This window comes from Durio zibethinus, chromosome 27 (assembly GCF_047325235.1).
Source record: "Durio zibethinus cultivar Kanyao isolate XHJ-2024 chromosome 27, ASM4732523v1, whole genome shotgun sequence".
NCBI classification, from domain to species: Eukaryota; Viridiplantae; Streptophyta; class Magnoliopsida; order Malvales; family Malvaceae; genus Durio; species Durio zibethinus.
In genome coordinates this window covers 3,559,403-3,586,742 of record NC_143188.1, presented here as the reverse complement: position 1 = coordinate 3,586,742, position 27,340 = coordinate 3,559,403, and the positions used below count along the sequence as shown (strand labels likewise).

The window sequence follows — 27,340 nt, the reverse complement described above, 5'->3', positions numbered from 1 at the left end:
AAAAATAAATAAAGCCAAAGCCAGGCTCAGCTAAATAAAAGCTGTCAAGCCAGCCACACCCCAAACCGAAAGGGCAACAAGCATAGTAGCGTCATCGGTCAAGACCTTCTCTTATAAAGAACAAACAAAGGCTTGTCGACTTCTGTATCAACTGACCCCACGCCACAGCCCGCAACTTAAAACAGCGTTCCACGCGCCACTGGATTTTGACCACTCAGCGCCAACAGCCTCAAATAATAATAATGCTTCTAAGAAACGTTCCTCATAATAATTTCATGGTCATAAATTTTTTTTCATCAATCCAACGGTAAGGACATAAGTTACGTGGCCAATTCCAACCCTTAATTCTTTGACACGTGTCTGATCCATGTTACCTTCCCTGTCGTGTCGGTAAAGATTTTGTTTGGTTCCATAATTCACAAGTAATGACAGCCAAGCTCCAAGGCATTTGGTCAAGGGCAGGACCGTCATTTCAGAATATTCAAAGAATATTTAGAATGAGATTTTCCATTTTTTGGGGGGTTAGAAACACTCCTTCGATGGAGACCCTTTACATAGTCAAAAAGGACTGTTGCATTGTCAAAAGTTTAATAAGGATCAAACCAGATTTTGGATTTGGAATAATATGCAGTAAGAAAGAATAATTGCCATTGATAATACCAAAATTTACAAAAATGGACTTTCATTTGACTGTACTAAAAAGCCCTTTAGAAAATTTGGGATTTTAGTTTCATTCACAAAAACAAAAGCTAATACGGAAATATGTAGGGAAAAAAATCATCTGAAAAGCATTTTCAGCTCTTCAATCCTGGCTGATCTGACTTCTTCATCAGTTAGGGCACCAGCAATCATCTTCTGCTTCCTTGCCTGAACTTGTTGCATGCGTTCTTCCACTGTCTCCTGGAATAATCATTTGTTCAATGGCAAAAAATGTCAGTTTTTGATCAGTAATGAACAAATAGAAAAAGACAAATCAGAATTTCCAAGTTTCAATTTGGTTGGGTTGAAAGGTTTCAGTTCAAACTCAAGGATCTGGAAGGAAGACTAATCAACTTGTGAAAAATTCTGATTAAAAAAAAATAAACATCAACAGACCCATCACAGTTTTACTGTTTGTAAGCAATTTCCAAGTCCAAGTCCAAGTCCAAGCTATCCTACCTTCTATGCTCAGCTATGAATATGGGATTGGTGGGATATCCTTAGCTTAGAAATTAGACCTAATCAAACTTCATAAGTTTAGAATATATATAATAATTTAAAATACGATAAGATAATAATATATTAAAATGATATAAAAGTAAAATAAGTTAAAATTTCAACAAAATTTATGAGTTTAATAAAAATTAAAAATATATATTTGATGTTTTTTAAATCAACAAAATTATGACATAAACTTTTTTTATAAAATACAATATAAATATATAAATAAATAATATTTTATACTATATAAATTATTAAATTATTAAATTTACTTTAAAAGCCGGCCTTATATGATTGTGTATTAAAAGCTAGGGTGGTCTACATATACGACCAAGTCCATACGTTTGTGAGTCAATTTTGGATCCATTCAGTCCCATTTTATGGGACAAATTTGGAATATGTAGATAGAAGAAAGACTGAACTCACCTTAACAATGAACCTTCTAACCGAAACTGTTCTCTTTTGTCCAATTCGGTGAATTCGCATAATTGCTTGTTCCTCCACTGCGGGATTCCACCATGGATCCTACAAAAGGATTGTCACAAATTAAGACCAGGAGATTTAAAATTCCTTTGTCTTTTTTTTCATCTTTCAAATATTCCTCGCAGAAAAAGGTTGAGACTGTGGAAGGCAGAGCTGAGAATATACCATTAAGAAGACATTAGAGGCTGCAGTTAAATTCAGGCCCACGCCACCAGCTTTCAAAGACATAAGCAAAACCTACAACAGGTAAAAGAATGGATTCAATGATAACCAGAATTCTTCCGTCATACTTAGAAAATGTTTGGTTCGCAAAATCTATCATTCTAGAAGAGAAAATGATTCATTTGCATTGACACAAAGCTATCCAAATTGTCAAATATAAATGCACATTGCACAAATTGTGCTTACCATTTTCTCTCCTGTCTCATTGAACTCCTTCAGAACCCTCTCCCTTTGTTTTTGCACCAGTCTCCCATCAAACCTTAAGAATCCAATTCCTCTCCTCCTTAATGGGATCTCTAAAAGATCTAGGAATGAAGTCCACTGGCTAAAAACAATGCTCTTTTCACCAGAACCTGACCGGCGGATGCCTTCTAAGCACTTTAACAGCTTTGAAACCTTTGAAGACTCTTTCCAGTTATTCTCAACGTCAACTCTAAACTTATTTTCATTTGGACATGTTATGAGGTCAGTTTTCTTCAGCAGTGTCCTGCAGATTGGGCATAACCCAACTGTTGGTGTGCGCCAACTTGAGAGGAGACATTCCCTGCACATCCTATGTGCACAAGGTGTAAGCACGGGGTCATCTGCAGAGTCCATGCATATTGGACACTCTGTGTTTTCTCCCCGCCGGATACCATCAACAACCTCTTCAATATAGGCTCTGGTCGGGGCATTTTGATTTGAAGTGAAAGAATCAGGGAGAGTTTCAAGGAACCTTCTTGCAAGCTTGTTCAAGTCCGAATACTGCTGTGAATCAGCTCGACTGCATAGTTTCCAGACCATAAAAAAAGGTTAGAAAGGAAAAGTAATTTAAGATATGATGACAACTATTTAAAATACCAGAAAAAAGTTCCTGAAATGCATTACTTACCTCATAACAAGAAAAGGGTGGTTGCAACACTGCCTCAATCGAAGTAGTAGCTCAAGAATGGATGCATAGTTATGAAGAACCTTGCCTTGTGCAACAAATTGATCAAACTGAACCTGTTTAAATCAAATAAAAATTGTAAGCTTCATCCCATGTAGGGTATTAATCAAAACTAAAAAGCAATAAATGTTTCGGAACAGTCTGAAAGAAGTTACTCCACAACATGAAAGTGCATTTCTTGTGTCAGGCAGAAGATTACTAAATTGAAGAAGCATTTAATGGACAAACTTACTTTAGATCTTCTAAATAAAGCATCATAAAAATCACGTTCAGCTTCTGATTGCTCGCACTCAATGATTTGAATATCAGTTGGAGGGAGAACAAGAATAGGTCTAAAATATCAAATGCATGAAACATCAAATCCTGAAAAATGATTTTCAATCATAGCGGAAACAAACTAAGAACAAAAGAGGTTGACTGAAGCTGAGAAATGCTCACCTTCCTTCTTTGTCCTTTGTTTCCTTTGTTCTTCTCAACATCAGCAGCCGCAATATGGCCTTGATCCATTTCAATCCTGTTGGATTACCATTCTCATAGGGCCCTTGAATCTTTGCCTTCCACCTATGGAAATGCAAATAACATCATGAACAGAGAAAGACATGGGACTCACCAATAACGCAGTCAATTAAAATTTAGAATATTAGTAATTTTAGTGCCAAGCAGAAATTAAATACAGATTATACACAAAATTATTCAAACTTATTTATACCATGCCCAATTGCACCATGGTTCCACGTGCAAGAAGCATAGAAGGCTGTAGAGGTCTTCCAAATTATTCTGCAGGAAATAAAGACAAGAAAGGAAATTAAGCACAAGGCTATCATGAAGGGAAAAGAATTAGGACAATGAGGAATAAGGCAAACCTGGAGTGGGGTTCCAGTGAGACACCAACGGCAATGTGCAGATAATGCAAACGCAGCTCGAGCTCCTAAGGTTTTTGAAGATTTAATTGTATGAGCTTCATCTAAAACCACCCTATACCAGTCAACCCTGTGGAAAATGCTGTTCTCGGCATCCTAGATCAGATTGCCCACGGAATTGAGACTAAATAAGGAAGAATAAGAATTGGACAGCAAAATCTCTGTCCAGCAAAGCAAATAGGTAAACAAAATAAAGTATTCTCTTACACTTTTATAAGCAGCAGTTAAGACCCCATATGTTGTCAAGACTACATCATGCTCTGAGATTACCCTAGGATCATTGGTCCTTTCACCACCATAGTGCACAAAAATCGATATGCTTTCAGGCCTTGAGTGAGTCTCAAGCTCATCCTGGGGATATAACTAAAACTCATTTGATAACATATAAATAGTAGTATCATAACACATGTAAAATTGCACTGGCTTTCTTTAGCATGCAGACTCATGACCTCAAACATCAAACTGGGTGAATAAAGGTGTAACAAATGAACTTCGGAAACAAGTCAACCTATCACCCCTTTATCTCTTAATGCAAGAGAGAATAAGAGATCACCTTCCACTGGCTTAACAAAGCCATTGGACAAATAATAAGAGTGCCTCCCTTTGTTCTACGTGGGACATTTGCATAAGCATCTTTCTTCTTGTTTGTGCTTCTGCTGTCATCTCCTTTTCTGGAATCAGGTTTTTCATTATCAGGATTTCCTCTACCAAGTCTTGCAAGGATTAGAGCAATTGTCATCACAGTCTTTCCAAGACCCATTGCATCTGCTAGAATCTGCAAATACATATGCCTAGTTAGAATTAAAAAAAAACCTACCTCCACCACCACCACCACTATCCCCATCAAAAAGAAAGAGAAAAGAAGAATATATCAAAGATGGAAGGCTACGGCTAACTCTAATAGCAACGCCAGTGTAATGAATATGATGAGAGTAACTTACTCCTCCTCTTGCCATCTGCCTAGCACTTGGGAAATGAACTGTGGCTTCTCCTGAGAAAACGTTTACATAAATTGAGGAAGCCCTTCTGCTAGGAAGCATGCATGGTAAAGTTACAAACTACTTAACTAAATGCTTAATCAAAGTTCACAACTAAAACAAATATACATACTCATCACATATGCGATAGGCAGACCAGCATGGATGAAGAGTTTGTGCAGCTTTCTCAGCGTCAATTCCTTTCTCCGACTCAGACATCCAGTATAGAGCTTGTTTCTGGTATGGCCTTAATTTACATGTAAGTGTATATGGGGGCTCCATTTCCTAAAAGATTGAAAGTATGAGATGAGAAAACATAGAGCACAACACTGTTAATAAGTTCCCAAACCATCTTAGATTTCGAAAACAGAAAGATATTCCCAAACCATCTTAGATTTCCAAAACTGAAAGATAGATGCTTAAAGGTCCTTTACCTCCAAATTATATGTGTCTGCAGCACCAACAATCTTATTCAAAGATGCCTCTGACATAGCTTGCTCATCTTTACTCTGCTCTGGACAACCCTTTCTTCGTTTTGCGATAGGCAAAGCTGTTGCAGCTTCATCATAACCATCCTATTATAATCAACAAAAATTGTTAATTTGCACGTCTGTCAAACTCAGGAACCACTGAAACAAAGCCAATGTGCAACTAAGAATAATGGGTATGCATTGACAAAATATTAATAACTACTTCACTTTAAAGGTTCAATGGTACTGTAATACTGGTTGTGCAATCAAAACTGTTGTCAAATGATCACTTCATATCCCTAAATAGCAGTTGCATCAATGGTGAAGGATGCCGTTTGCAGGCTCTCTTAATGTATAAATGAATAAATAAATAATGACTAAACTTAATCGGGAACATCCAAGTAGAATTTGATTCCTTATGACATTGAGGGGGTACAGAAACTTACTAAGCCGATAATTTAAACATCAGTGAGAAAATTAAGGCTTAACAATTAACTAATATGAAAAGTTATGGAGAAATTAAACATACTTCTATATGGAGAACACGCTTCCCAGAATTCAGTTCCTCTGGAGTGAAGTTAGCCTGATGTGAAGCACCAGAAACAACGGCAGAAATAGTGCATAAGAAACCACAATGATGTTATAGCAAAGCCAACAGTAACAAGTGACTTATCTAAAGTTTGACTTTCACCAAACTAGAGGATGGGGAGGATACCTTCTGATATGGTTTTATTTTAAGGTGTTTAAATAGATTAAACAGAGGATTAAGCCTAGACTCCATGTTCCAGGGTGCATCAAACATCCAGGAAGACTTATCACCCTCGGTGAATATAGAACTGTGAATGTAAAAGCTGCCAAACATGACAAAAAAGGGTCAATATATTCTCCAAGGCTCCAAACTTAAGCTAAAAGAAATATTCCTTTAGTCAAAGAAAATCTAAAACTGTTACCTTACAAATAGCATGATTTCTTGCATAATACTAAGTGTTGTTGAAGCAGCTATACACCGACCAATAACTTTAACCTTGTTAGAATATACAAGGGGATTTACCCATTTTCCCCAATCCATTGGAAGCCGACCAATCTAAAATTCAATGACAAAATTTAAAAAAAAAAAAAAAAAAAAAAAAAACTATCAATTAAGTGAAACTGAAATAAGCTAACCTCCCCACTTCGCTTAGTTGAGAAGCGAACAATAGATTGAAGCTTGTGACTGGCTGCTGGAGAAGGGAAAGTGAAGTAAACAATCTCATTATCCAACAATTTGTTCTTCCCTTTAGTTGTTGAAACTGCATTAACTATTGTCCTTCCAACTAAGTACCAATCAGGTTCTTCTGGGGAATCCCCATCTTCCACCAGAACACCATTCACTCTCCTCTCTTCAAAAGCATCTTTCTTTATATCAGCCGGTTTTTGCAACTCTTTAGAACACTCAAAACCAAGTTCCTTTTTCACTAACGGAAGGTTTTGAGTATCTGATTTCATCTCTATAACTTCAGAGGCCTTGACCAGAGCAACAGAAACAGAATCAACAGCCTCTTCTTTGATCTGGATTTTGAGAGTATCATCAAGAGATTGAACCTTAGTATTTGTTAACTGAAGAAACTCATCAAAGGACATCCTTGACTTTGAATCTTCATTCTTGGCTACGGGTTCCTTTCTGAAACCCGAAACCATTTCTTCCATCACTGGGACTTCACTCTCAAACCCCAAACCAGGCTCCTGCTTTACTTTAATCTCCTTATTTTCTTTCATCAAAACTTTGCTTTCAATCCCCAAATCAGACTCTTCCTTCAGTTTAATCTTCTTATTTTCTTTCATCAAAACGGTGCTTTCTATCCCCAAACCAGGCTCTTCCTTCACTTTCAAAAAAGGCTCCTCCTTCACTTGGGTTTTAACGGGCTCAGATTCTTCGAACTGATCACCTGACTCGATCAGGGTAGAAACGCGAAACCCAGTCGCAGTTACCATTCGACAAACAGTATCTGATCGGAGACAAGAATCAGGGTCGTTAGGAAGCAACTTAACGACAGAAACAACGTTGTTATCCAGGGCTGACTGGATTTGTTGAACCTTCTTGTCTTCTACTGAGCCTATATCCATGGCCTCCATATCTGATTATCTTGACCCAGTAGGAGAAGAAAAATAGAGAGAGAGATAAATAAGAGACGGACTTTTGGGGGGTAAAAATGGAAGAGAAGAAGGGATTTGGGAGGGTGTTAGTGTTGTATCTAATATATTTTTGGCGCCAAAATGATTTTACAGCGTTGGGATGTTCGCGGTTATTTTTGTGTTAAAATTTTAGGCGCGAAAGGGGTGGGTTAAAAAGGGTAAGTGATTTTTTATGTTTTGCGGTTAGTACAGTGCCAGGCCGTTTGAAAGGAAAGGGAATTTTTCTCGTTTTTAAATATCTGATTTTAAATCAGATATCTCTCTTTTTTTTTTTATTTGTGTTAGGATTTTACTTTTCTAATATAATAAAAAAAATTTTAATAGCCCCTTTTTCATTTTTAATTTTTTTCTATTTTAAAGGAAATCATAAAATACAATATTTTTAAATGATTAATTATTAAATAAAAAAATCTTAAGGAATGTTTAGCATGAATCTAAATGGATGGGTTTAGGGTCAAGCATTTTTATATTATATTTAAAAATATCAAAGAGGTTAGATGGCTCATAATATGATACGATTTGATATAAATATAGTTTGTTGTTAAATAATTTGATTAGGTCAAATATGATACATATGTGTGTTGTACAAGATTAAAAGTGTTTAAGCTCATGGGTTGGTACAATTTGTTTGTTAAGAGTCAATGCTAATACGTGATACGTAAATTAGCATGACACGATATGCAAACTTAAATTTGCAATGCAATGTTAGTTCATAATTGTTATAAATGGATTTTTTTATTTTTGAATGTATTCATGCTATTTTTTATATTTTAATAAAATTATATTTATTTTTTGATGATTTATAAAATAAATTATATTAAATAAATTTACTTATTAAATATTTAAATTATTAATAAATAAATTATATCTAATTAGTTTGTGAATTGTACAATATTGGATTATTTTTATTTATTTAAAATTATGTGTATAAAAACAAATTAATAATTTTTTTCAAAGTTATATAATTAAAATCTCCAAACTTATAACATATATATATGTAAAATATTTTAATTGTAAAACAAAATTAGAGACTAGTTATCCGAAAAGGTATAAAGAAAAACATGATATTGCATTTGTTGCTTCTAATGATCCCACACAAACTACATTTAGTCAGCATGCTAATAGATCTTTAGTTGCATTTTATTTTTCACAAGATAATTAACATAATCAATTAGCTAAATTTATAATGTAGTTTGAGTAAGCATTTTGTTTTTATAGATAACTAATATTTTAATGATTTAATTAGAAATTGTATACTATCCAATTATAAAACAATTTCAAGAAATATTGATAGATTAGATGGCTTTAAAATTTTTTTTATTATAAAGAAATTTTAATATTTAGTTTATCAAAAATTTCCTTCAGAAATTTTTCTTATGTTTAATATTGCACCAGTCGGCAAAACTTTAGTTATATGTTTATTATTTGGCATTGTATAGATTATGTGTATGTGTGTGTATGTGTATGTGTTTTTTTTTTAAATCATGATTGTAATTTTAATATATTTATTTAGTGGTTTTTATTATCCATATCCGTGGATGTTGATATTTTGTGAAACTACCTAAATTATGTATCATTTTTATTTCATTATGTATTTATTATTTGATGCATGTTACTTTTAATAATAATAGATAATTTTTTAAAATAATTAAAATTTTGAAAAAAATATTAATGGGGTGTGCTTAGCTCAACTCGACATGAAAAATAGTATTGTGCCTAACATGTCAACCAAAGAAAATTACAAGTTATGTGCCATGTTGGACCATAACCTTAACATTCATAAGATGTGCCAACATGACAACTTAAAAAATAATGTTATCTATTAACATATGAGCTAATATTTAAATGGGTTGTGCCGACCCAACATGACTCATTTGACACCTTTAATTATAGTCATCGTTATACTCATATTTAAAGGGTATTTTAAATTCATTCCCATTCTCATAGGTATTTAATGAATAAAGATAATCCATGTACTTGTAGTTTTAAAAAATTATTTTCTTTGTTTTTTATTTTTATCTTACAAATTTATGCAATTTTTGTATAAATATAAATATTTTAAATACAAATATATTAATTCATATTATTATAAAATAAAATTTATATTATTAAATAATATAAATGTATAGGGATCGGTATAAAGTGGGTGTTATATTACCAATCCCTATACCCATATCCAATATAAAATTAAAAAACTATATTTATCTTCATTCTCATTTTCAAAATTTAATACCCATGTCAATCTTATTAGGGTAAAAAAGAATTTCTTGTCAAATTGGGATAACATTAGCAACCTTAGTACCATAACCCATTAACATCCATAGGTTGGGCTAGGTCCACAAGCTTGGCCCTTTTGATCATATTTGCTTATTAAGGGTTCAATGTATTTTGAAAGCCCAAAACCCAAACTACTCATTTAAGCCCATTTATATAAGTGTATTTTAAATTTATTATTTACATATTAAATATTTTATATTAATATTTGAATTTTAAAAAATAATTATCTAATAATAAACTATATTAACCACTCGAATCGAACCTTCTTAGACTTATAAAATTTTATACAAAGCCCACCCGTGGACATGTATAAGTCCAATTCCAAGTTACTTGTGTTTTATTAGGTATTTATTTGAATAAAAGGTGAGATTTATTTGGATATTATTAAAAATAATAATGGTGATGAGATTAATTATTATAATGATAAGAGTAAAAATTGAGATATATATTTAAATGTAAATATAACAAGATTAAAAATTGTTTCCTATTTTAATTTTATACTAACATAGTCAATCATCAAATTGACTACCTTAGAATTCAATTCAATGAATTGCTGGATTTTTTCTTTCTAGTCTTCACTTGAAAGAGTAATGGGCTCAACTGCACTCTGGATAACTATCCAAATGCATACCACGGTGTAGTTGGCCCAAAAAATAAGCTTGAATTCCAATGCACCATAGAATCCAAATGAATTATAAATAATTCATAATTTTATTTAAATTTGGTTTAATATTATATTTAAACTATTATAATATATATTAACAAAGTTTGATTCTAAATCTAATGGTTAAAGAGGGGACAGGCAGCACCAATGCTAGAACTCTTTGGTAAAGAATGGCATGTTTTTGGAAAAGAGAAAGTACATTCCCTGAAACATTGAGAAGGAAATAATCTATGCTTTTGTTGCTGCCTCTTTAAACAAACTAAAAGAGTCGGATTCAAATTTAAATTCTAAACTTGCAAATTACTTTAAATTTATATTATTACATTAGATAAAATAAAGATACTAAAGCAATATTCTCTTCTTTTATAGTTTCATTGGATTTTTTTTTAAATACTATAAAAAATTTCAAAAGAAAAAAAAAAAGAGGGGTAAAGAAGTCTTGTGATGTTTATTTCCAGGATTCGAAGGAAAGAACAAGTAATGTTAAAGTCATAACAATCTTAAATGCCTCTTCAAAATCATTTTTTCACCATCTTAGACATAATCCCACTTTGAGAGTTGAGAGAAAAAGAAAAAAAAAAAAGGAAAGATGGAGTCACAACAATTTGGGCACTCACATTCGTTGGTGGTGTCCAATGAAATCAAAGAAGCAAATTGCTCAAGGTGCGGTGAGGTGGTGTCGGCTCCTACCCTTTGTTGTGTTGAATGTGGATTTTACCTCCATAAAAAATGCGCTGAGGCACCCTCCGAGATTCATCATCCTTTCCATCCCAATCATCCTCTCGTTCTTTTTCCAAAGCCAACATACAAGTGGGGAGGATGTCCTTGCGATTTTTGCGGCCAAAATTGTGAGCTCTTTGTTTATCATTGTCCTTGTAAGTTAGACTTTCACATCAAATGTGCTTTATTTTCCCTTAATATTGCTGAAAAGAAACTTGGAGAGGTTGAACACGCAGCCATCAAAGATCAATTAATCTCCACTGAAGGTGGTCAAAAAGAACTTGAAAGGGCTAAGTGTTTTGGGTGTTGGGAACCATTATTAGGATCTACATATTTTTCTCTTGATTCTGGGTTTCACCTACATAAGAAATGTGCTGAGCTTTCTCATGAAATCAATCACCCCCTTCACAACAAACATCCTCTCATTTTACAGTTTAATGGTGAACGTTTCTCTTGTAAAATATGTCTACAAAAGCCATCTTCCAAGGGATTTATTTATTTTTGTTCACCTTGTAAGTTTGCCCTTCATATTAAATGTGCCGAGTTACCTCCTCAAATCAATCTACCCTGTCATCGGAGACATCCTCTTATTTTACAATTTAATAGTGAAAACCTCCCTTGCAAGATATGCCAAGAAACCCAACTCCAAAAATTTATTTATTGTTGTTCATCTTGCAAGTTTTCCCTTCATACTGAGTGTGCCTCATCACCACTTACGATTAAAGAAAAAAATCACCAACACCCATTCACCCTGTATTGGAGACGACACTCATTCATTTGTGATGCATGTGGCCTCAAGGGTAATTATGCTGCCTATATATGTCTTGCATGCGACCTTCTAATCCACAAAAAATGCATTTCAGTACCACCCATCATCAAAGTCCCACGACATCACCACCCCATTTCCCACAACTATTTCCTTCATGAGAATGAGTTCAAAAACTGGTATTGTGAATTTTGTGATACTGAAGTGGATATAGAGTATGGGAGTTATTGTTGCCTGGATTGCAATTTTATTGCCCATGTGAAATGTGCGACAGAGAGAGAAGGTTCGTATGTTGTAATTTAGGCAAAAAAAAAAGATGAGAAGCTTGATGATGATGATGGTTCTAAGAATCCCATCACTTGTGTCATCGAGAAAAATGAAAGTGGAGAAATAGCAAAAATAAACCATTTCAGCCATGCATGTAAACATCATTTTATATATTGTTATTATTTTTTCTTTTTTTTTTCTTTTTCTGGCACCTTTCTACCTATCGTTGGCAGCTGCACTGCCAATGGCCCTGACAACCACCAACAGTCGTTCTGACAGTTGACAACCACCCTAATCCTAAGTAGCCAAAATTTCAAAAATTTTTTGATTTTGGTCTTTCTTTTTTGCTTTATAAATAGAGCCATAAAAATTACAACAAAGAAGAGGAACCTGCGACAAAAACCCAAAAGCCCTGCAAAAAAAAAAAAACTCATATTCAAAAAAAAAAAAACTCTGCTAAAAAAAATTTTTGTAAAAAAAAAATGGGAAACCAAACACCATAAAAAAAGAACAAAAACACAATCCCTGGAATGGGATTTCAGTGCCAAAAAAAAGAGAAAAAAATAAAAAAATCATTTTAATCGAATCTTTCAGGCCAGATCTATGCGATTCGAGACCGTTTCTTGAAAAACTAAGCTCAAATCTGTGTTTAAAGAGTTTAGGGGAAGATTTTTGGTGACTTTGGGTTTTTTCGACGATTGACGGACAACAAATGGTGACGATGATGGCAATTGACGAATAGCATGGCGTAGCAGCCGTCGGGTTTTGGGTTCTAAAAAGAAAATGAGAACGTCTAAAAAGAAGAGAAAGAAAGAGGTAGACAAAAATAAAAAAAATTTTAATTTGGCCTTTAAATAGGCATTCAAAATGAGACCGTTTAGGCAGAAGCAAAACGACAACGTTTTAAGCTTATGAGGATTCGCGCGTCAGCCTTGACCCCACCCAGGGTCTGCGCATCTATCCCGTGACCCGATTTTTTCTCATCTTAGACCGATCCAATTGAATCGATCTTGAACTGCCAAAAGATCAGTCCAGATCGCAGCTGATCGACCCACCCAGACTATCGTTGATCGGATCGTTAACTGATTCAATTCAGATAAATATTTTTTAAAATTATTTTTATTATTTTAAATTTTATTATTAGTATTTATGCATGTTAAAATGTTTAAATTTGTTATAATAAATTTTTGATGTAATAAATAATTAATCAAATAATAAAAATAAATGATGAAATATAATAATTTTTTTTAATAATTTTGTTAATTTTAAAATAAAGATTATAAAATAAAAAAATGTAAGAAAAGAAATTTTTTATCTGACGATGAGATTCAAAGGTACTCCGAGTAGTGATACCTATAAAATCTCTGTGGGAAGATTTTTTTTAAATACTACCACCATATTGGAGTATTTATAAAAAGTTTTCAATACAATAAAATTTTTTTTGTTACAAAATAGTAAATAAAAATTAATTGATTTGTAAAAAATAGCAATTATAGATAACGAAAAAGGAAAATTTATCCGAGGATGGGATTCTAAAAGTATTTGACGTAGTGATGCTTTACGAAATTCCTAGGTGAGAAGTCTTTTTTTAATATTACTAGTGTATTAGATATTTATAGAAAATTTTCCATATAATAAATTTCCTCTTTTCTTAAAAAATTTAAATAAAAAAATCAAAGCAATAAATTAATAAAATTTCTAAATAAAGAAATAAAATGTGTACATCAACATATTAGCAATTTGCATTACACGCTCAACATAGTTTTTACACAAAAAGTAAATCTGAGCCTCAAGGATAAGATTCTAAGGTATTTCGAGAAGCGATGCCTAAGAAATCTATAGGTGAAAAAGAGTTCTTTTATATTACCAACGTACTAGAATATTTTAAGAAGTATTTCAATAAAAGGGTTCTAATTTATCTTTTTTGAATAAAAATGAAACAATAAAAAATAAAAGATATTAAAAAAATCAAAATTTCAATAAACAAGAAAAATTAAGGAAATTATTTTTCGAATACTTAAAATAAGATTGTTTTTATCAAAATCAATGGATAACACATAATTAATTTGTACCATTTTAAAAGGGTGTTGTGGGAGTGCTAATATTTTTTCACGCGTAATCGACTCCCGAACCCAAGTAATTTCGCAGATCATAAAATTATCTTTTTAATAAATTTTAATTTTAAAATTTTATTAGAATGATATGTTTTAATAGGTGACTAATCGCAACTAGCCAAAAAAGATTGGTGGCGACTCCATTTTTATTTTTTGTTTCATTTTCAAATTCGTCGGATGGACACAAAATCATTACAATAGCTTGATGATTCCGTTGGAGAAACCATTTGTTTTCGAGAGTCAGCCCAAGTTAACTACATATTATCTTTGAATTTTGGTTAAACAATCTTAATCAGTTTTAATTTTAATATCTTAGATTTTGATTTTATTTCTTAAAACATAATAAAAAAATAAAAAAAAAATCGAAAATGAAAAGAAAACGAAAAGAAAAAAATTTTGCACACATTTTTTTATTCTTTTTTGTATGTATTATTCTCAATAAATTAGGAAGCATATGCACACACGATGACACATTACACCTTATGCATGAGCTCTATACCCGAGCTTCATCTCTTATAGAAGGAAGTAGAGTACCTATGCTCTCGTGAGGTGATAACCTTCATAATAGAAAGTGAAATATTTTCGCTTAGATTGAACCATTTCCATTCATAGCCTGTAATGGGTAAGGATCGGGGTACCTTTCTTGTCCAACGTAGACGATAGTGAGAAACAATTTGAGAACCTTTAGACATGTGTCAACCCGAACCAAACATGTAATAAGCCTAGAAAGATAACCTTAGGTAGAGCATCACCCATCCTTTTTGTAGAAAAATGCCCAAGTCCAAAATGTGTAAGGATAAAAGTTGAAAACAAAACAAACAAAAACAAAAAAATCTTAAAAAAATATTTTTTTGATCTCAAACCGCATCCTCACACTAACTCTATTTTATTTTATTTTATTATTTTTACATAAATCATATCATATAGTTCTGCATCAAGGTATTTGCTTTAGAATATCTTTCTCTTGAAAAGTTCTTCATGGATCTCATAGAATTACATATTTGCTCATCCTCTCTTAATGTCCCATGTGAGTTATATAATGAAGTACATGTCTGGTCGAAAGAAGCCCAACAAAAGAATGGAAACTACTTACCTACTGATTATGTGTCAGAGTTGCCAGAGAAGATGCATTTAGATCTCACACAAAATAATTTAGAAGACTTAGCCACCATTTGGGGTCAGTTGAGTAAAAAAAAAAAAAGAAAGCTTTTACAAAAAGTACGGACATATTACATCTCTCATTCTAGTAGAGATTGATGAATAGTTGATCAAGGCAACTATACAATTTTTGGATCTATCTTATAGATGCTTCACTTTTAATCAGAAGGATTTGATACCAACTATTGATGAGTATTCAGTTTTGTTTGGGATAGAACTACAATGTTTGAATAAAGCATTTACCTGAAAGCCAAAATCAAGTTATCATAAAAAGTTGGCTAAGTTTATGGGGTAAAAGTAGAAACTATAAATTCTTTCGCAAAGCTTAAAGGTGAACAATTTGGTACCCATTGGGACTTTTTCTGGAATTTCATTCAAGGGTATCTAGATGATGATCAAGACATGGCTATGTTTGCTTTAGCATTATATGGCATAGTGATCTTCTCGAAGACTTTGGGTTACATCGAGATAACTATGGTAGACTTTTTCAAGCAAATTGAGACCCAAGCAATTAGTCTCGCACCAATAGTTCTAGCTGAAACCATCAGGTCATTGAATTTTTATCGATGAAATGAAAAAAAATGGTTCATAGGGTGTGCACCATTATTGTATGTGTAGGTCAGAAGTCATTTCAAGTACGGAAAGAGTGTATTTTCAAAGCCATATCTTCAAAACAAGGCACCAGTAGAATAGTTTCACAAAATCCAATGGCCAACATTGAAAACTAAAAAAGAATAGGTTCTATTCTTGTGAAGGCTTATTGGGGATGAAATAGAATGGATGGCACCTTGGATGCTTATGTGCCCATGTCGTATCATGAAGAAAACAAACCATAGATACCGTTGTTAAAACTATAGGGTGTTGTAAGTTACATTTCATTGATGGTGCTTAGGCAATTCGGTGTAAAGCAATTTGTTCTTACTACTTATAGCCTGGTCTAAGTATAATTCATTTATGGAGAATATAATCTACCAAGAACTTCAGAGCAGTTAATCAAGCATGGAAAAAAATGCAAAGAATGAGATTAGGGCCTCTCATCGATAAAGCCACCTCTAATTATCAGATTTGAAAAGTGAAGTGATTTAGAAACATAGTACTCCCTTCTAATGATAGCTCACATCAACCAGCTAACTTTTTAACAGAAGTGTAATTATCAGAAGTCGAGCTTGTCAGAAAAAAATTAGAAGCTAAAAAGAAAGAGATAAAAAGAGAAATTTTAAGACTTCGTAAAAAGATAAGATAATTGAAATATGAAGTAAAAATACAAAGGAGTAGATTAGAGAAGGTTATAAAAAAATAGGATGTAGCCAATAATAAAATATCTACACTAAGAAAATAAGAGATTACGAGTTCAATGCAAGACTGAAAAAGTCACCAAGTCTTACCTTAGTCGACAAAGTAAAATGGATGAGCTCCGAAAAGAAATGAACCAATAAAAAGATAAAGCTTAAGAAAAGCAAAAAGAGGTCACCAAAATTTTTCAGGAATGCCAAAATGGGGAAGGATTATACTTTAGAGCTTCAGCAAGATTGGTTGAATGCCAAAAAGAAAAGGAAAAGTTAAAAGTTATGCTTGCAAAAGAGAAAAAAAACACTTTAAAGTATTGAATGAAAAAGAATCATTTCACCGGATGATCCAAGGGTTAAAGTTACAACTACAAAATCACAAGAATCATATTTCAGCAATAATAGATGAATGGCAGAGAAGAAAACAAGATTGAATCTTCACATATGATTTGGAAAGATATGCCCGTATGAGATAAAAAGTAAAAAACTTAGGGAGGCAGTAGTACATAGAGCACCTAACCAATCAAATTTGTAAAACAGTAAAAAAAGTATGGAAGATGGTTGAAAAAGTAAAAGTGTTAAGATAAAAAGTTAATCCCATAAGAGAATATAGGCAGCACCTAGTAAATTTCTTAGATGAAGCTAAAGATCATTATGAGCAAATCAAACACTTTTATGGATATAATTCTAGGATGATAAATCTGATGTAACAAAAGTTGTATGAAATTAATAAAAATTTCTAGTGCTAAAATTTATCCAAGAGCAAATATATTCCACTTGCATTCATGCATCATGTGCATCATTTTCTTTTAAAAAATCATTAAAAAATGAAAAAAAATCACCACATGACATTCTAATTTTTAAAAATTTGTGGTAATAAAAGTTTAAGAATAGCTCACCCACTAAAATTTTTGACTCAACCTACTCGTCATTCATATAACATCATAGTTTAAACAACAATTATGAAACAAGAATAAGCCAATCGATTTAAGAAGATCAATAAGGCTTAGGAAGAAATAAAAAAGGGATCTTAGTATAATAATGGATATGCTTAAGAACTTGACAAAAAAAAAACAATGAAAGGAAATTCCAACTTTCAAAAGTAATCATCAGATATAGTGAATCCTATTTACCCTTCAGGGTTTGAACCATGATCAACCCAACCTTCTTAAGGAACCAAAGTGTAAATTCCTACTCTTTGAGGATATGCCAGTTCTTATCTAGGAATAACATTTACACTTGCTCCAGAATAGTTTCAAAATTTCACTAATCTTATTACGATGGAAAAACCACCCAAGCCAATTTTGGTTCTTGACTTGGATGATCCCAAAGAGAAAGAAAAGTTAGGGATAAAGACACTTGAAAAAGTGAAAGTTACCAATACCCAGCAGAAGATAAAATTATTAGAAGAAAGACTTAAGATTGTAGAGGGAATGGACTTTTATAGCTCCATAGATATAGCTGAGCTTTGTTTGGTCCCAGACGTAGTCATTCCACCTAAATTCAAAGTCTAAAAATTTTAAAAATATGATGGCACGAAATGCCTAATGACTCATGTCATCATGTATTGTCAAAAGATGACGGCATATACTCATGATAAGAAGTTGTTAATGCATATATTTTAAACAAGCTTTACGGGTTTTGTAACCAGATGATATGTTCAACTAGATAAGATTCGTATTCATTCTTAGCAAGAGCTCACAATGGTATTCTTTACACAATATCGACATGTCATAGATTTAGCTCTAAATTGTTTATCTCTACAGAGCATGGAAAAGAAGGTAACGAAAAGCTTTAAAAAATATACACATAATGGAAAAATATGACTGCACAAGTACAACTCCTATTAAGAAAGAGATAACTGTCTTATTTGTGAATACCCTAAAAGCACCATACTATGAGAGACTGATAAACAATACAACTAAAAACTTTACAGATATGGTGATATCAGGTGAAATTATTAAAAATGCCATAAAGAAAGGCAAACTCGATGCAGGAAAGACAAGTGGTGAAACGAGAGGTGCAGCACCTAAAAAAAAATGAAGCCCAAGTAGTAAACTATGTAGGATAATAGTTCAGAGGTTTCACTCCATACCCTGCATCAGTCTACCAAACCCATTACCCTTTCATAAATAATGTTATATTCATCCCTCACCCATATCAGCTGTATCAGCCATTATAATAACTAGCTTATCTACCCTATTTTCAACCATCATTTTAGACACCTACCCATTCATACAACCATCCTCTTGCACTTATTAAATCGAAATGGAGACCCAATCTAAGTAATTGTTTGAGAACACCAAAAAATACACACAAAAAAATCACTTTTGATCTTATCCCCATAACATACAAAGATTTATACCCTCAACTTGTTGAGAAACATTTATTAGCCCTTGTAATTGTTGAACTTGTGAAACCTCTATTTTTTGTGATTATCATTATGAAAACTCAAGCCATTCTACAAAAAATTATCTTACTTTGAAGCATAAAATGTAAGGGTTAATCAATAAAGAGGTGTTAAACTTTGATACTAGCCAACAAAGGATTCCAAATGTTAATGGAAACTCTTTACTGAATCATATTAGACCATCAATAAATTTTTTAATTAATAGACAAGTAAGCTACATAAAAAAAGAGATAGATGAAGTTAGAACCTTTATGGCTAAAGTATTTGAAGCCTTGGTCAAGACTGATATGTTAGAGTCAATGGAATCTCATAATTACTCTGAAATAATTAACTCAGTCGAGAAATGCAATTATCATAAAAGTGATTTGGGGTATTCTATCGAGAATGTTAACCAATTTCGTTAAAAAATGCAAAAGTTGATAGATATGGGTCAGATAAAATTTTACGAAGAAAGAAAAGATTTGATGAAAGCTGAAGTGTCTACCATTGATTTAAAGAATAAGTTTATGCATAAATCAGTAACTATTTATTATGATGAAAAGCTGATACCGAGGATAGAAAAGCCCATCTTCTAACCAGTAGTGATAATTAAAGTTTTTGGCCTTTTTTTATACAAAAATGACAAAGTAGTAACATAAAAGTATGATTGTGATATCGTAGTCAATCCAGATACTACAAACGTAATGGGTATAGGAAGTATAACTCGAAGTGAGAGATGTTATACTCTAAAAGCTCTAGAGAAAGCTAGAAAGAAAAAAAAAGTGAGAGAAAAAGAGAAAAGTTAGAGTAATCATGTTACAGTATCAAATAAATAATATCAAAATTTGATCTTTAAGAATAAATATTATGAATTTTTAAAGTTAATAAATATAGCAAGTATAGCATAGTAGAATAATCAAACAAGATATCAGTTAGAATTTCGATATTGTCATTATTGCTTAGCTTAAAGTCACACTGTAATGCTTTATGAAGGTGTTAAATCAAGCATATGTATCCCACGATGTCTCTATTGAGTATATGGAACAGCTTATTGATAATTTAATAATTTCAAACTATATCTCTTTCAGTGATGAAAAAATTTCTCTTGAAGGTCAAAAAAATACTAAAGCTCTTCACATTACTGTAAAATGTAAAGGTCATATAATGGCTAAGATTTTGATTGATAATGACTTAACTATCAATATTATGCCTATGACTACTTTGATGAAGCTACCTATTGATGAATCTTACATGAAGCCTAGTTATATGGTAGTTCAAGCTTTTAATAGGACCCGAAGAGAGATACTGAGAGATATAAAAATGTCATTATAAATTGGCCATTGCACTTTCAATGTAAAATTTCAAGTTATAGATATCTTTTCCACAAACAGTTACTTGTTGGGTAAGCGTGGATTCATATGACAAGTGTCGTTCCATCCTTATTGCATCAGAAAGTTAAATTTATTGTTGATGAAAAGCTTACATATGTGGTAGGAGAAGAAGATTTATTGGTAACCCAACCAATAAATACTCTTTATGTAAAAGCAATAGATGAAATCTTAGAGTGCTCATATAAATCTTTCAAGATTACCAATGCAACATATATAATTGAAATATCTAAATTATATTCGTTACACATGTCTATGATTACTAAGATGGTCATTAAGTAGCTCACTAGAATGGAATGATAACCTAGAACTGGATTAGAAAAGAACCTACAATGAATGATAGAGCCATCAGTATTATATGACAAGAAAGATAGATTCGGCTTAGGATATAAACTAACGAGAAGGGATAGAATGAAAATGATGAATGAGAAAAAAGAAAAGAGAATGGCTAATCTCATAGGATACGAGACTGAGTTGAAGCTAATGGTCATTCCATACCTCTATGATTTCTTCCATTTGGGAGGATATATTTACCCAAATTTACATGAAGCTCTAAAAGCATAATTGATGGAAGCTTTTTTTGAGCTAGCCATTCAGATGGTGGATCAAGAAAAAAAGAAGAGCCAAGATGAAAAATTGTTTGTGCACCTATATCTTTTGAATTTTGAGTTAAAAAATTGAAAAGTCATAGAGTTGCCTATTATCTTGTCAACTTTTGAAAAGTAATATGTTGTGAAACTTTAAATCCCTAATTGCTTATTCCATGAGCATTAGGAGATCTTTTGTGTTATGTTTTAAGTTTACCAATTTAATAAAAGACTTAAAAGATGCATCCGCATTTCTTTTATTGTTTTCATTTTCATTTTTTCTTTCCATTTTTCTTTTATCATTTTCTTGCCATTCCATTGTTATGTGCCAATATTCTCTTCATCCCACCCACTTGTAGGGTTTCAAATAATGAACACGAAGATAATTATGATAATAATCTCGAATTTGATTTTAAAAATTCAATTCATGTTGACGAACTTGATAATGAAGAAGATTCAAATAATTACACATTGTCTCATGATTTATTGAAATTAATAGAATACAAAGATAAGCCAATTGAGCCCCACCAAGAAATCATTGAATTAGTAAATTTGAGAAATAATGAAAATAGAAGAGAGGTTAAAATTAGTATGTCTCTTTCACCAGTTGATAAGCAAAGGCTAGAAGAACTACTTCGAGAATATGTGGACGTGTTTACATGGTCTTACCAGGCTTTAATACTGATATTGTAGAGCATAAGTTACCTTTGAAACCAAAATGCAAGCCAGTACAACAAAAGCTAAGGCACATGAAGCTAAAAATGTTGCTGAAAATTAAAGAGAAAATGAAAAAGTAATTTGATGCTGAATTTTTTGAGGTGAAAAAATATCTTGAATGGGTAGCTAACATAGTGCTAGTTTCCAAGAAAGATAAAGAGATGATAACATGTGTCGATTATCGAGACCTGAATAGGACAAGTCCTAAGGATAACTTTTCTCTGCCCCATATTTATATCTAGTGGATAATACTGTCAAGCACTCCACATATTCTTTTATGGATGGCTTTTTAGGCTATAATCAAATCAAGATAGCTCAAGCTGATATGGAGAAAACAATATTTGTAACGTGTGAAAGATATTTTGTTACAAAGTCATGCCTTTTTTATTAAAAAATACTGATGCTAATTATCAAAGAGCAATGGTGACTTTCTTTTATGACATGATGTATAAAGAGATAAAAGTATATGTAGATGATATGATTACAAAATCTCATAAAGAAAAAAAATTATGCAGTCAATCTCAAAGCTGAAGTTAAATCCTATCAAGTGTACATTTAATGCTAAATCAAAAAAATTATTGGGCTTTGTGGTCAGTGAAAAAGGAATCGAAGTAGATCCAGATAAGATACATGCCATCCATAACTTATCCCCTCCTTGTACCTTGTAAAAAGTATGAGGTTTTACAGGAAAATTGAACTATATTGCTCGTTTTATCTCTCAACTCACCTACAAGTGCGATCCTATTTTCAAGCTTCTTAAGAAACATGATCTAGAAGAATGGAATGATGAATGCCAAAAAGCTTTTGACAAAATCAAAGAATACTTATCAAATTCACTTGTGTTGGTGCCGTCAGTTCTTGGAAAGCCTTTGATTTTGTACTTAACAGTACATAAAAATTCAATGGGATGTGTGCTGGGGTAAAGAGATAAAAATAACAGAAAAGAATAAGTAATTTATTACTTGAGCAAGAAGTTCACTGATTATGAGTCCAAGTATTCATCATTAGAGAAGATATATTGTGTACTAGCCTGGATAGCTCGAAAGCTCAAGCAATACATGCTTTATTATACCATTTGGGCTCATAGTAAAATTAGATTCTATTAAGTATATATTCGAGAAGCTTTCATTGACAGAAATAATAGTACGGTGACAAGTTATGCTTTCAGAATATAATATTGTGTATGTGACTCAAAAGGCTATTAAAGGGAGTGCAATGTTGAATTCCTTACCAATAGTGCAGCCAAAGATTATGAGATGATGAAATTGAATTTTTTTTATATAGATGTGATAGTCATTGAAGAGAACAAACCTGTTGAGAAGTCTTGAATGATGTATTTTGATAGAGCTGCTAACGCTTTTAGTCATGATATTAGGATAATTTTGATATCTCCTGATGGACACTATTATTTTATCACGACCAAATTGGATTTTAATTGCACAAATAATATGGCTAAATACAAGATTTATGTAATGGATCTGTAAGCAATAATTGAAAAAGATATCAAAGGGCTAGATGTGTTTAAAGATTCAGCCCTGTTCATCTATTAGTTATAAGGTGAATGAGAAATGAGAGATTCCAAGTTGATCCGATACCATAAATATATCTATGAGTTGGTCAAGCAATTTAAAAAAAAATTTAGTTTAAGCATCTATCTAGAAAGAAGAATCAAATTATTGATACACTAACTATTCTAGCTGCAATGATCAAAATAGATACAAATACTAAGATCTAACCCATCAAGCTGGATGTGAAAGATGTACCAACACATTACTCAAATGTCAAAGAAAAAATTGATTGGAGGCCATGGTATCTTAATATTCTTTAATATATCAAAAGTTAGCAATACTCGAAACATGAAACAAAAAAAAAATAAAAAGACTATCAGAAGGTTGGCTATGAGTTTCTTCCTTGATGGAAATGTCTTTTATAAAAGGAGTCGAGATTAAGTGCTCTTAATATGTATGAGTGCAGTTGAAGCAAAAAAAGATTATTGAAAAAGTACATCTGTGGGGCACATGTAAATGATCATATGATGGCTAGACGAATCATAAGAGTTGGTTATTATTGTTTGACAATGGAAGGTGACTGTATTGATTATGCTAAAAGATGTCATAAGTGTTAAATTTATGCTGATAAGATTCATGCTCTTTCATCAGCTTTACACATTTTGGCACCTTCATGGCCATTCTCTATGTGAGGTGTGGTGGATGTCATTAGTCCCATCACTCCAAAAGCTTCGAATGAACAAAGATTCATTTTTGTGATGATTGATTACTTCACGAAATGGGTAGAAGCTACATTATATGCTAATGTGACCTGATCCATGTTATGCAAGTTCATAAAAAAAGAGATAACATACAGATATGGGCTTTCAGATATGATTATTTATGATAATACCAAAAACTTGAACAATAAAATGACGAATGAAGTGTGCTCTCAATTCAAGATCTGTCATCATAATTTTACACTATATCGTCCAAAAATAAATGGGACAGTAAAAGCTGCAAACAAGAATATCAAGAGAATTCTGGAGAAAATGACTAATACTTATAAAGATTGACATGAAAGTTACCTTTTGCCTTCATGCTTACAGAACATCAGTCCGAATATTTATTAGAGCCATCTTGTTCTCTTTAGTTTATGGAATGAAAGTTATGCTGTCAATCAAAGTAGAGATTTCTTCATTGAGAGTTCTGATGGAAATAGAGCTAGAGAAAGCAGAATGGGTTCGAAATCACTATGAGTAGTTGAACCTTATTAAAGAAAAAAAACTTACAACGCTTTACCATGGTCAATTGTATCATAAGAGAATGATATGAGCACATGATAAAAAAATTTACCTTTATTGCTTTCAAGAAGGAGACTTAGTGCTAAAAATGATCCTTTCAAATCAACATGATAATCGAGAAAAATGGACACCAAATTAGGAGGGCTTGTATGTGATGAAAAAGGTTTTTTTCTATAGGCATTGATTTTGATAGAAATGGACAAAAATGATTTACCTACTCCGATAAATTCAGATGTTATAAAGAAATATTTTGCTTAAAAAAATAAAAAGAAGAAAAAAATGACATATAAGTTAAAAACCTGCCAAAGGTGACTTAAACGTGGAAAAGAAGCATCATCAAGAGAATACTTTACAACATAGGGGCAAATATAGTTTGAAGAGCTCTGAAGAATCAAGAAAGTCATCTTATTCAATTTTGAAAAAAGAATCTAGGAATATATTGTTCATGATTATCTGGTAATCAGTACTTGGGTACCTTTGTTCCTACCTAAACACTTTTGTTGCCATGCATTTATTATTAGTTTAATGAAATATATTTTTTTCCATAAAAAATAACATATATCCATTCTTTTATCTCATTCGATATCTTTGTTCACCTTATAAATGAATAGGAAAAATGTGTGATTGTATTTTGTTTGTCTTGAACTTAAAATGACGAATAAATAAACACAAAAAATTTCAGTATTACTTTTTAAAAGTTGACAAAGGCAGATGAAAAAGGATGAAAAAAGCATGATAAGACATTGATGTTGTAGACTTTTAAAAAAGAAAAATATTGTTAAAAAAATACAATGGTCAAGAATAGATTGGTCATATGATGATTGTTGGAAATTTTGATAAAAGAAGCAAAAGGCAAGAAATTTTGAGAGCCTTTTTATCACAATTAGAAATGAATAATTTTGATTACATTACATACATTGCATTTAGAGGATTCAATATTTGCATCTATGAACAGTTATAACAAGGACAAAGATTTTTCATTCCTTGGTAAAAATAAAATTTTGATCTTCAGGTAAAGATAATAATCAAACAAGAGATTTCGAAAGAAAGGAATTTGCTTGTTTAAAGATGAAAAATCAGTTTCAAGAAAAAATGAGAATCTTTAAAGTTGTTAAGCCTCTATTTAGAGAAGCCTTATTCAATATGAATTTTTTAAGTTGTTAAGTCTCTACTCAGATGAGCTTTTCAGGATGAAATCTTTAAAGTTATTGAGCCTCTACTTAGAAGAGCCATTTTCAAGATGAATTTTTAAAGTTGTTGAGCCTCTGCTTAGATGAGTTTTTTTCAAGATGATTTTTTTTAAGTTGTTAAGCCTCTGCTTAGATGAGCTTTTTTTAGATAAAATTTTTAAAATTGTTAAGCCTTTGCTTAGAAGAGCTTTTTCAAGATGAATTTTTTTTTAAAAGTTATTGAGCCTTTGCTTAAAGAAGCATTTATTATCAAGATTCGTAAGTCTTTTGGGTAGAATACTTTTAAATATTCAAAAATAGTCAAGCCTCTGCTGAAAGAAGTCCTTTTAAATTTTCAAAAAAAAAATTAAGTATCTGATTAGAGGAGCATTTTAAACTTTTAACAAAAAAAAATTTTGTGCTCAATGTTTCTTCTTTTCGAATAAAATAGTTGTCTACTTGTCTTTATCTTATTTCTGATTCTAAAAAATAAGCAAAGATGGGTAACTGTAAACATCATTTTATTTATTTTTTTTTCATTTTTTCTTTTATTAACACCTTTCTGTCGACCGCTAGCAGCCGCACTACCAGTGGCTTTGATAGTTGCCTACAGCCGCATTGCCAACAGCCCTAACAGCCACCGATAACCACTTTGATAATTGATAGCCACCTTAATCTTAGGTAGCCAAAAATCCTATATTTTTTAGGATTTTGGTCTTTCTTTTTGCTCTATAAACAGAGACACCAAAATCACAGCAAATGGGAGGAACCCTGCAACAAAAACCCAAAAGCCCTGTAAAAAAAAGAAACCCAAATTTAAAAAAAAAAACTTACTACCAAAAAAATTTTTTGTAAAAAAAAAAAGGAATCAAACACCACAAAAAAAGAACAAAAACACAATCCCTAGAACGAGATCTCAGCGTAAAAAAAAAAAAAAAACAAAGACAAAAAAATAAAAAATCATTTTGGCCGAATCTTTCATGCCAGATCTACGCAATTCGACATCATTTCTTGCAAAATTAGGCTCAAATATGTGTTTAAAAGGTTGAGGGAAAGATTTTTTGTGACTTTGAGTTTTTTCGGTGATTGATGGATGGCCAATGATGACGGTGATTAGTGGATGGCATGGCATAATAGTCATCGGGTTTTGAGTTTTAGAGAGAAAGTGAGAGTGTCTGTGAGGAAGAAAGAGAAGAAAAGGAAGAAAATAAAAAAAATCTAATTTGGCCTTTAAATAAGCCTTCAAAATGACACTGTTTAGGTAAAAGCAAAATGACACGATTTTAAGCCTAGGAGGATCCGCACTCAGCCTTGACCCCACCAAAGGTTTGCACACCCAACTTGTGACTCGATTTTCCCTCAACTTATATCGATCCAATCAAAAAAGTCTAAATCATAGTTGATTGGCCCACCCAAACCTACATTGATCGAACCGTTGACAGGTCTGGTTCAGGTAAATTTTTTTTTATTTTTAAATTATTTTTTTAAATACTATTTTTATTATTTTAAATTTTATTATTTGTATTTATGTATGTTAAAATATTTAAATTTGTTAGAATAAATTTTTGTTGTAATAAATAATTAATCAAATAATACAAATAAATGATGAAATATTATAAAATTTTTTGATAATTTTGTTAATTTTAAAATAAAGCTTATAAAATAAAAAAAATGT

The 27,340-nt window shown here is 31.9% G+C and overlaps 2 protein-coding genes across 2 annotated transcripts; one reads left to right on the top strand and one right to left on the bottom strand.

The window, feature by feature from the left end:
• Positions 1–626: 626 nt before the first annotated feature.
• Positions 627–7,390, bottom strand: LOC111280209 (Helicase protein with RING/U-box domain-containing protein). The gene is made up of 18 exons (XM_022867407.2): positions 6,365–7,390; positions 6,151–6,284; positions 5,916–6,051; positions 5,730–5,783; positions 5,165–5,305; positions 4,864–5,015; positions 4,695–4,779; positions 4,307–4,528; positions 3,961–4,104; positions 3,697–3,849; positions 3,543–3,610; positions 3,272–3,394; positions 3,066–3,165; positions 2,777–2,889; positions 2,092–2,668; positions 1,849–1,920; positions 1,627–1,725; positions 627–900 (listed from the first exon to the last, which is right to left on the bottom strand). Exons 1-18 carry the CDS (start codon positions 7,310–7,312, stop codon positions 778–780), a joined length of 3,444 nt encoding a protein of 1,147 aa, XP_022723142.2. The 5' UTR covers positions 7,313–7,390; the 3' UTR covers positions 627–777.
• A 3,431-nt stretch (positions 7,391–10,821) lies between these two features.
• Positions 10,822–13,148, top strand: LOC149510852 (uncharacterized). Its single transcript, XM_089756643.1, has one exon. The coding sequence runs from the start codon at positions 10,903–10,905 to the stop codon at positions 12,100–12,102; it is 1,200 nt and encodes a 399-aa protein (XP_089612769.1). The 5' UTR covers positions 10,822–10,902; the 3' UTR covers positions 12,103–13,148.
• Positions 13,149–27,340: the final 14,192 nt, after the last annotated feature.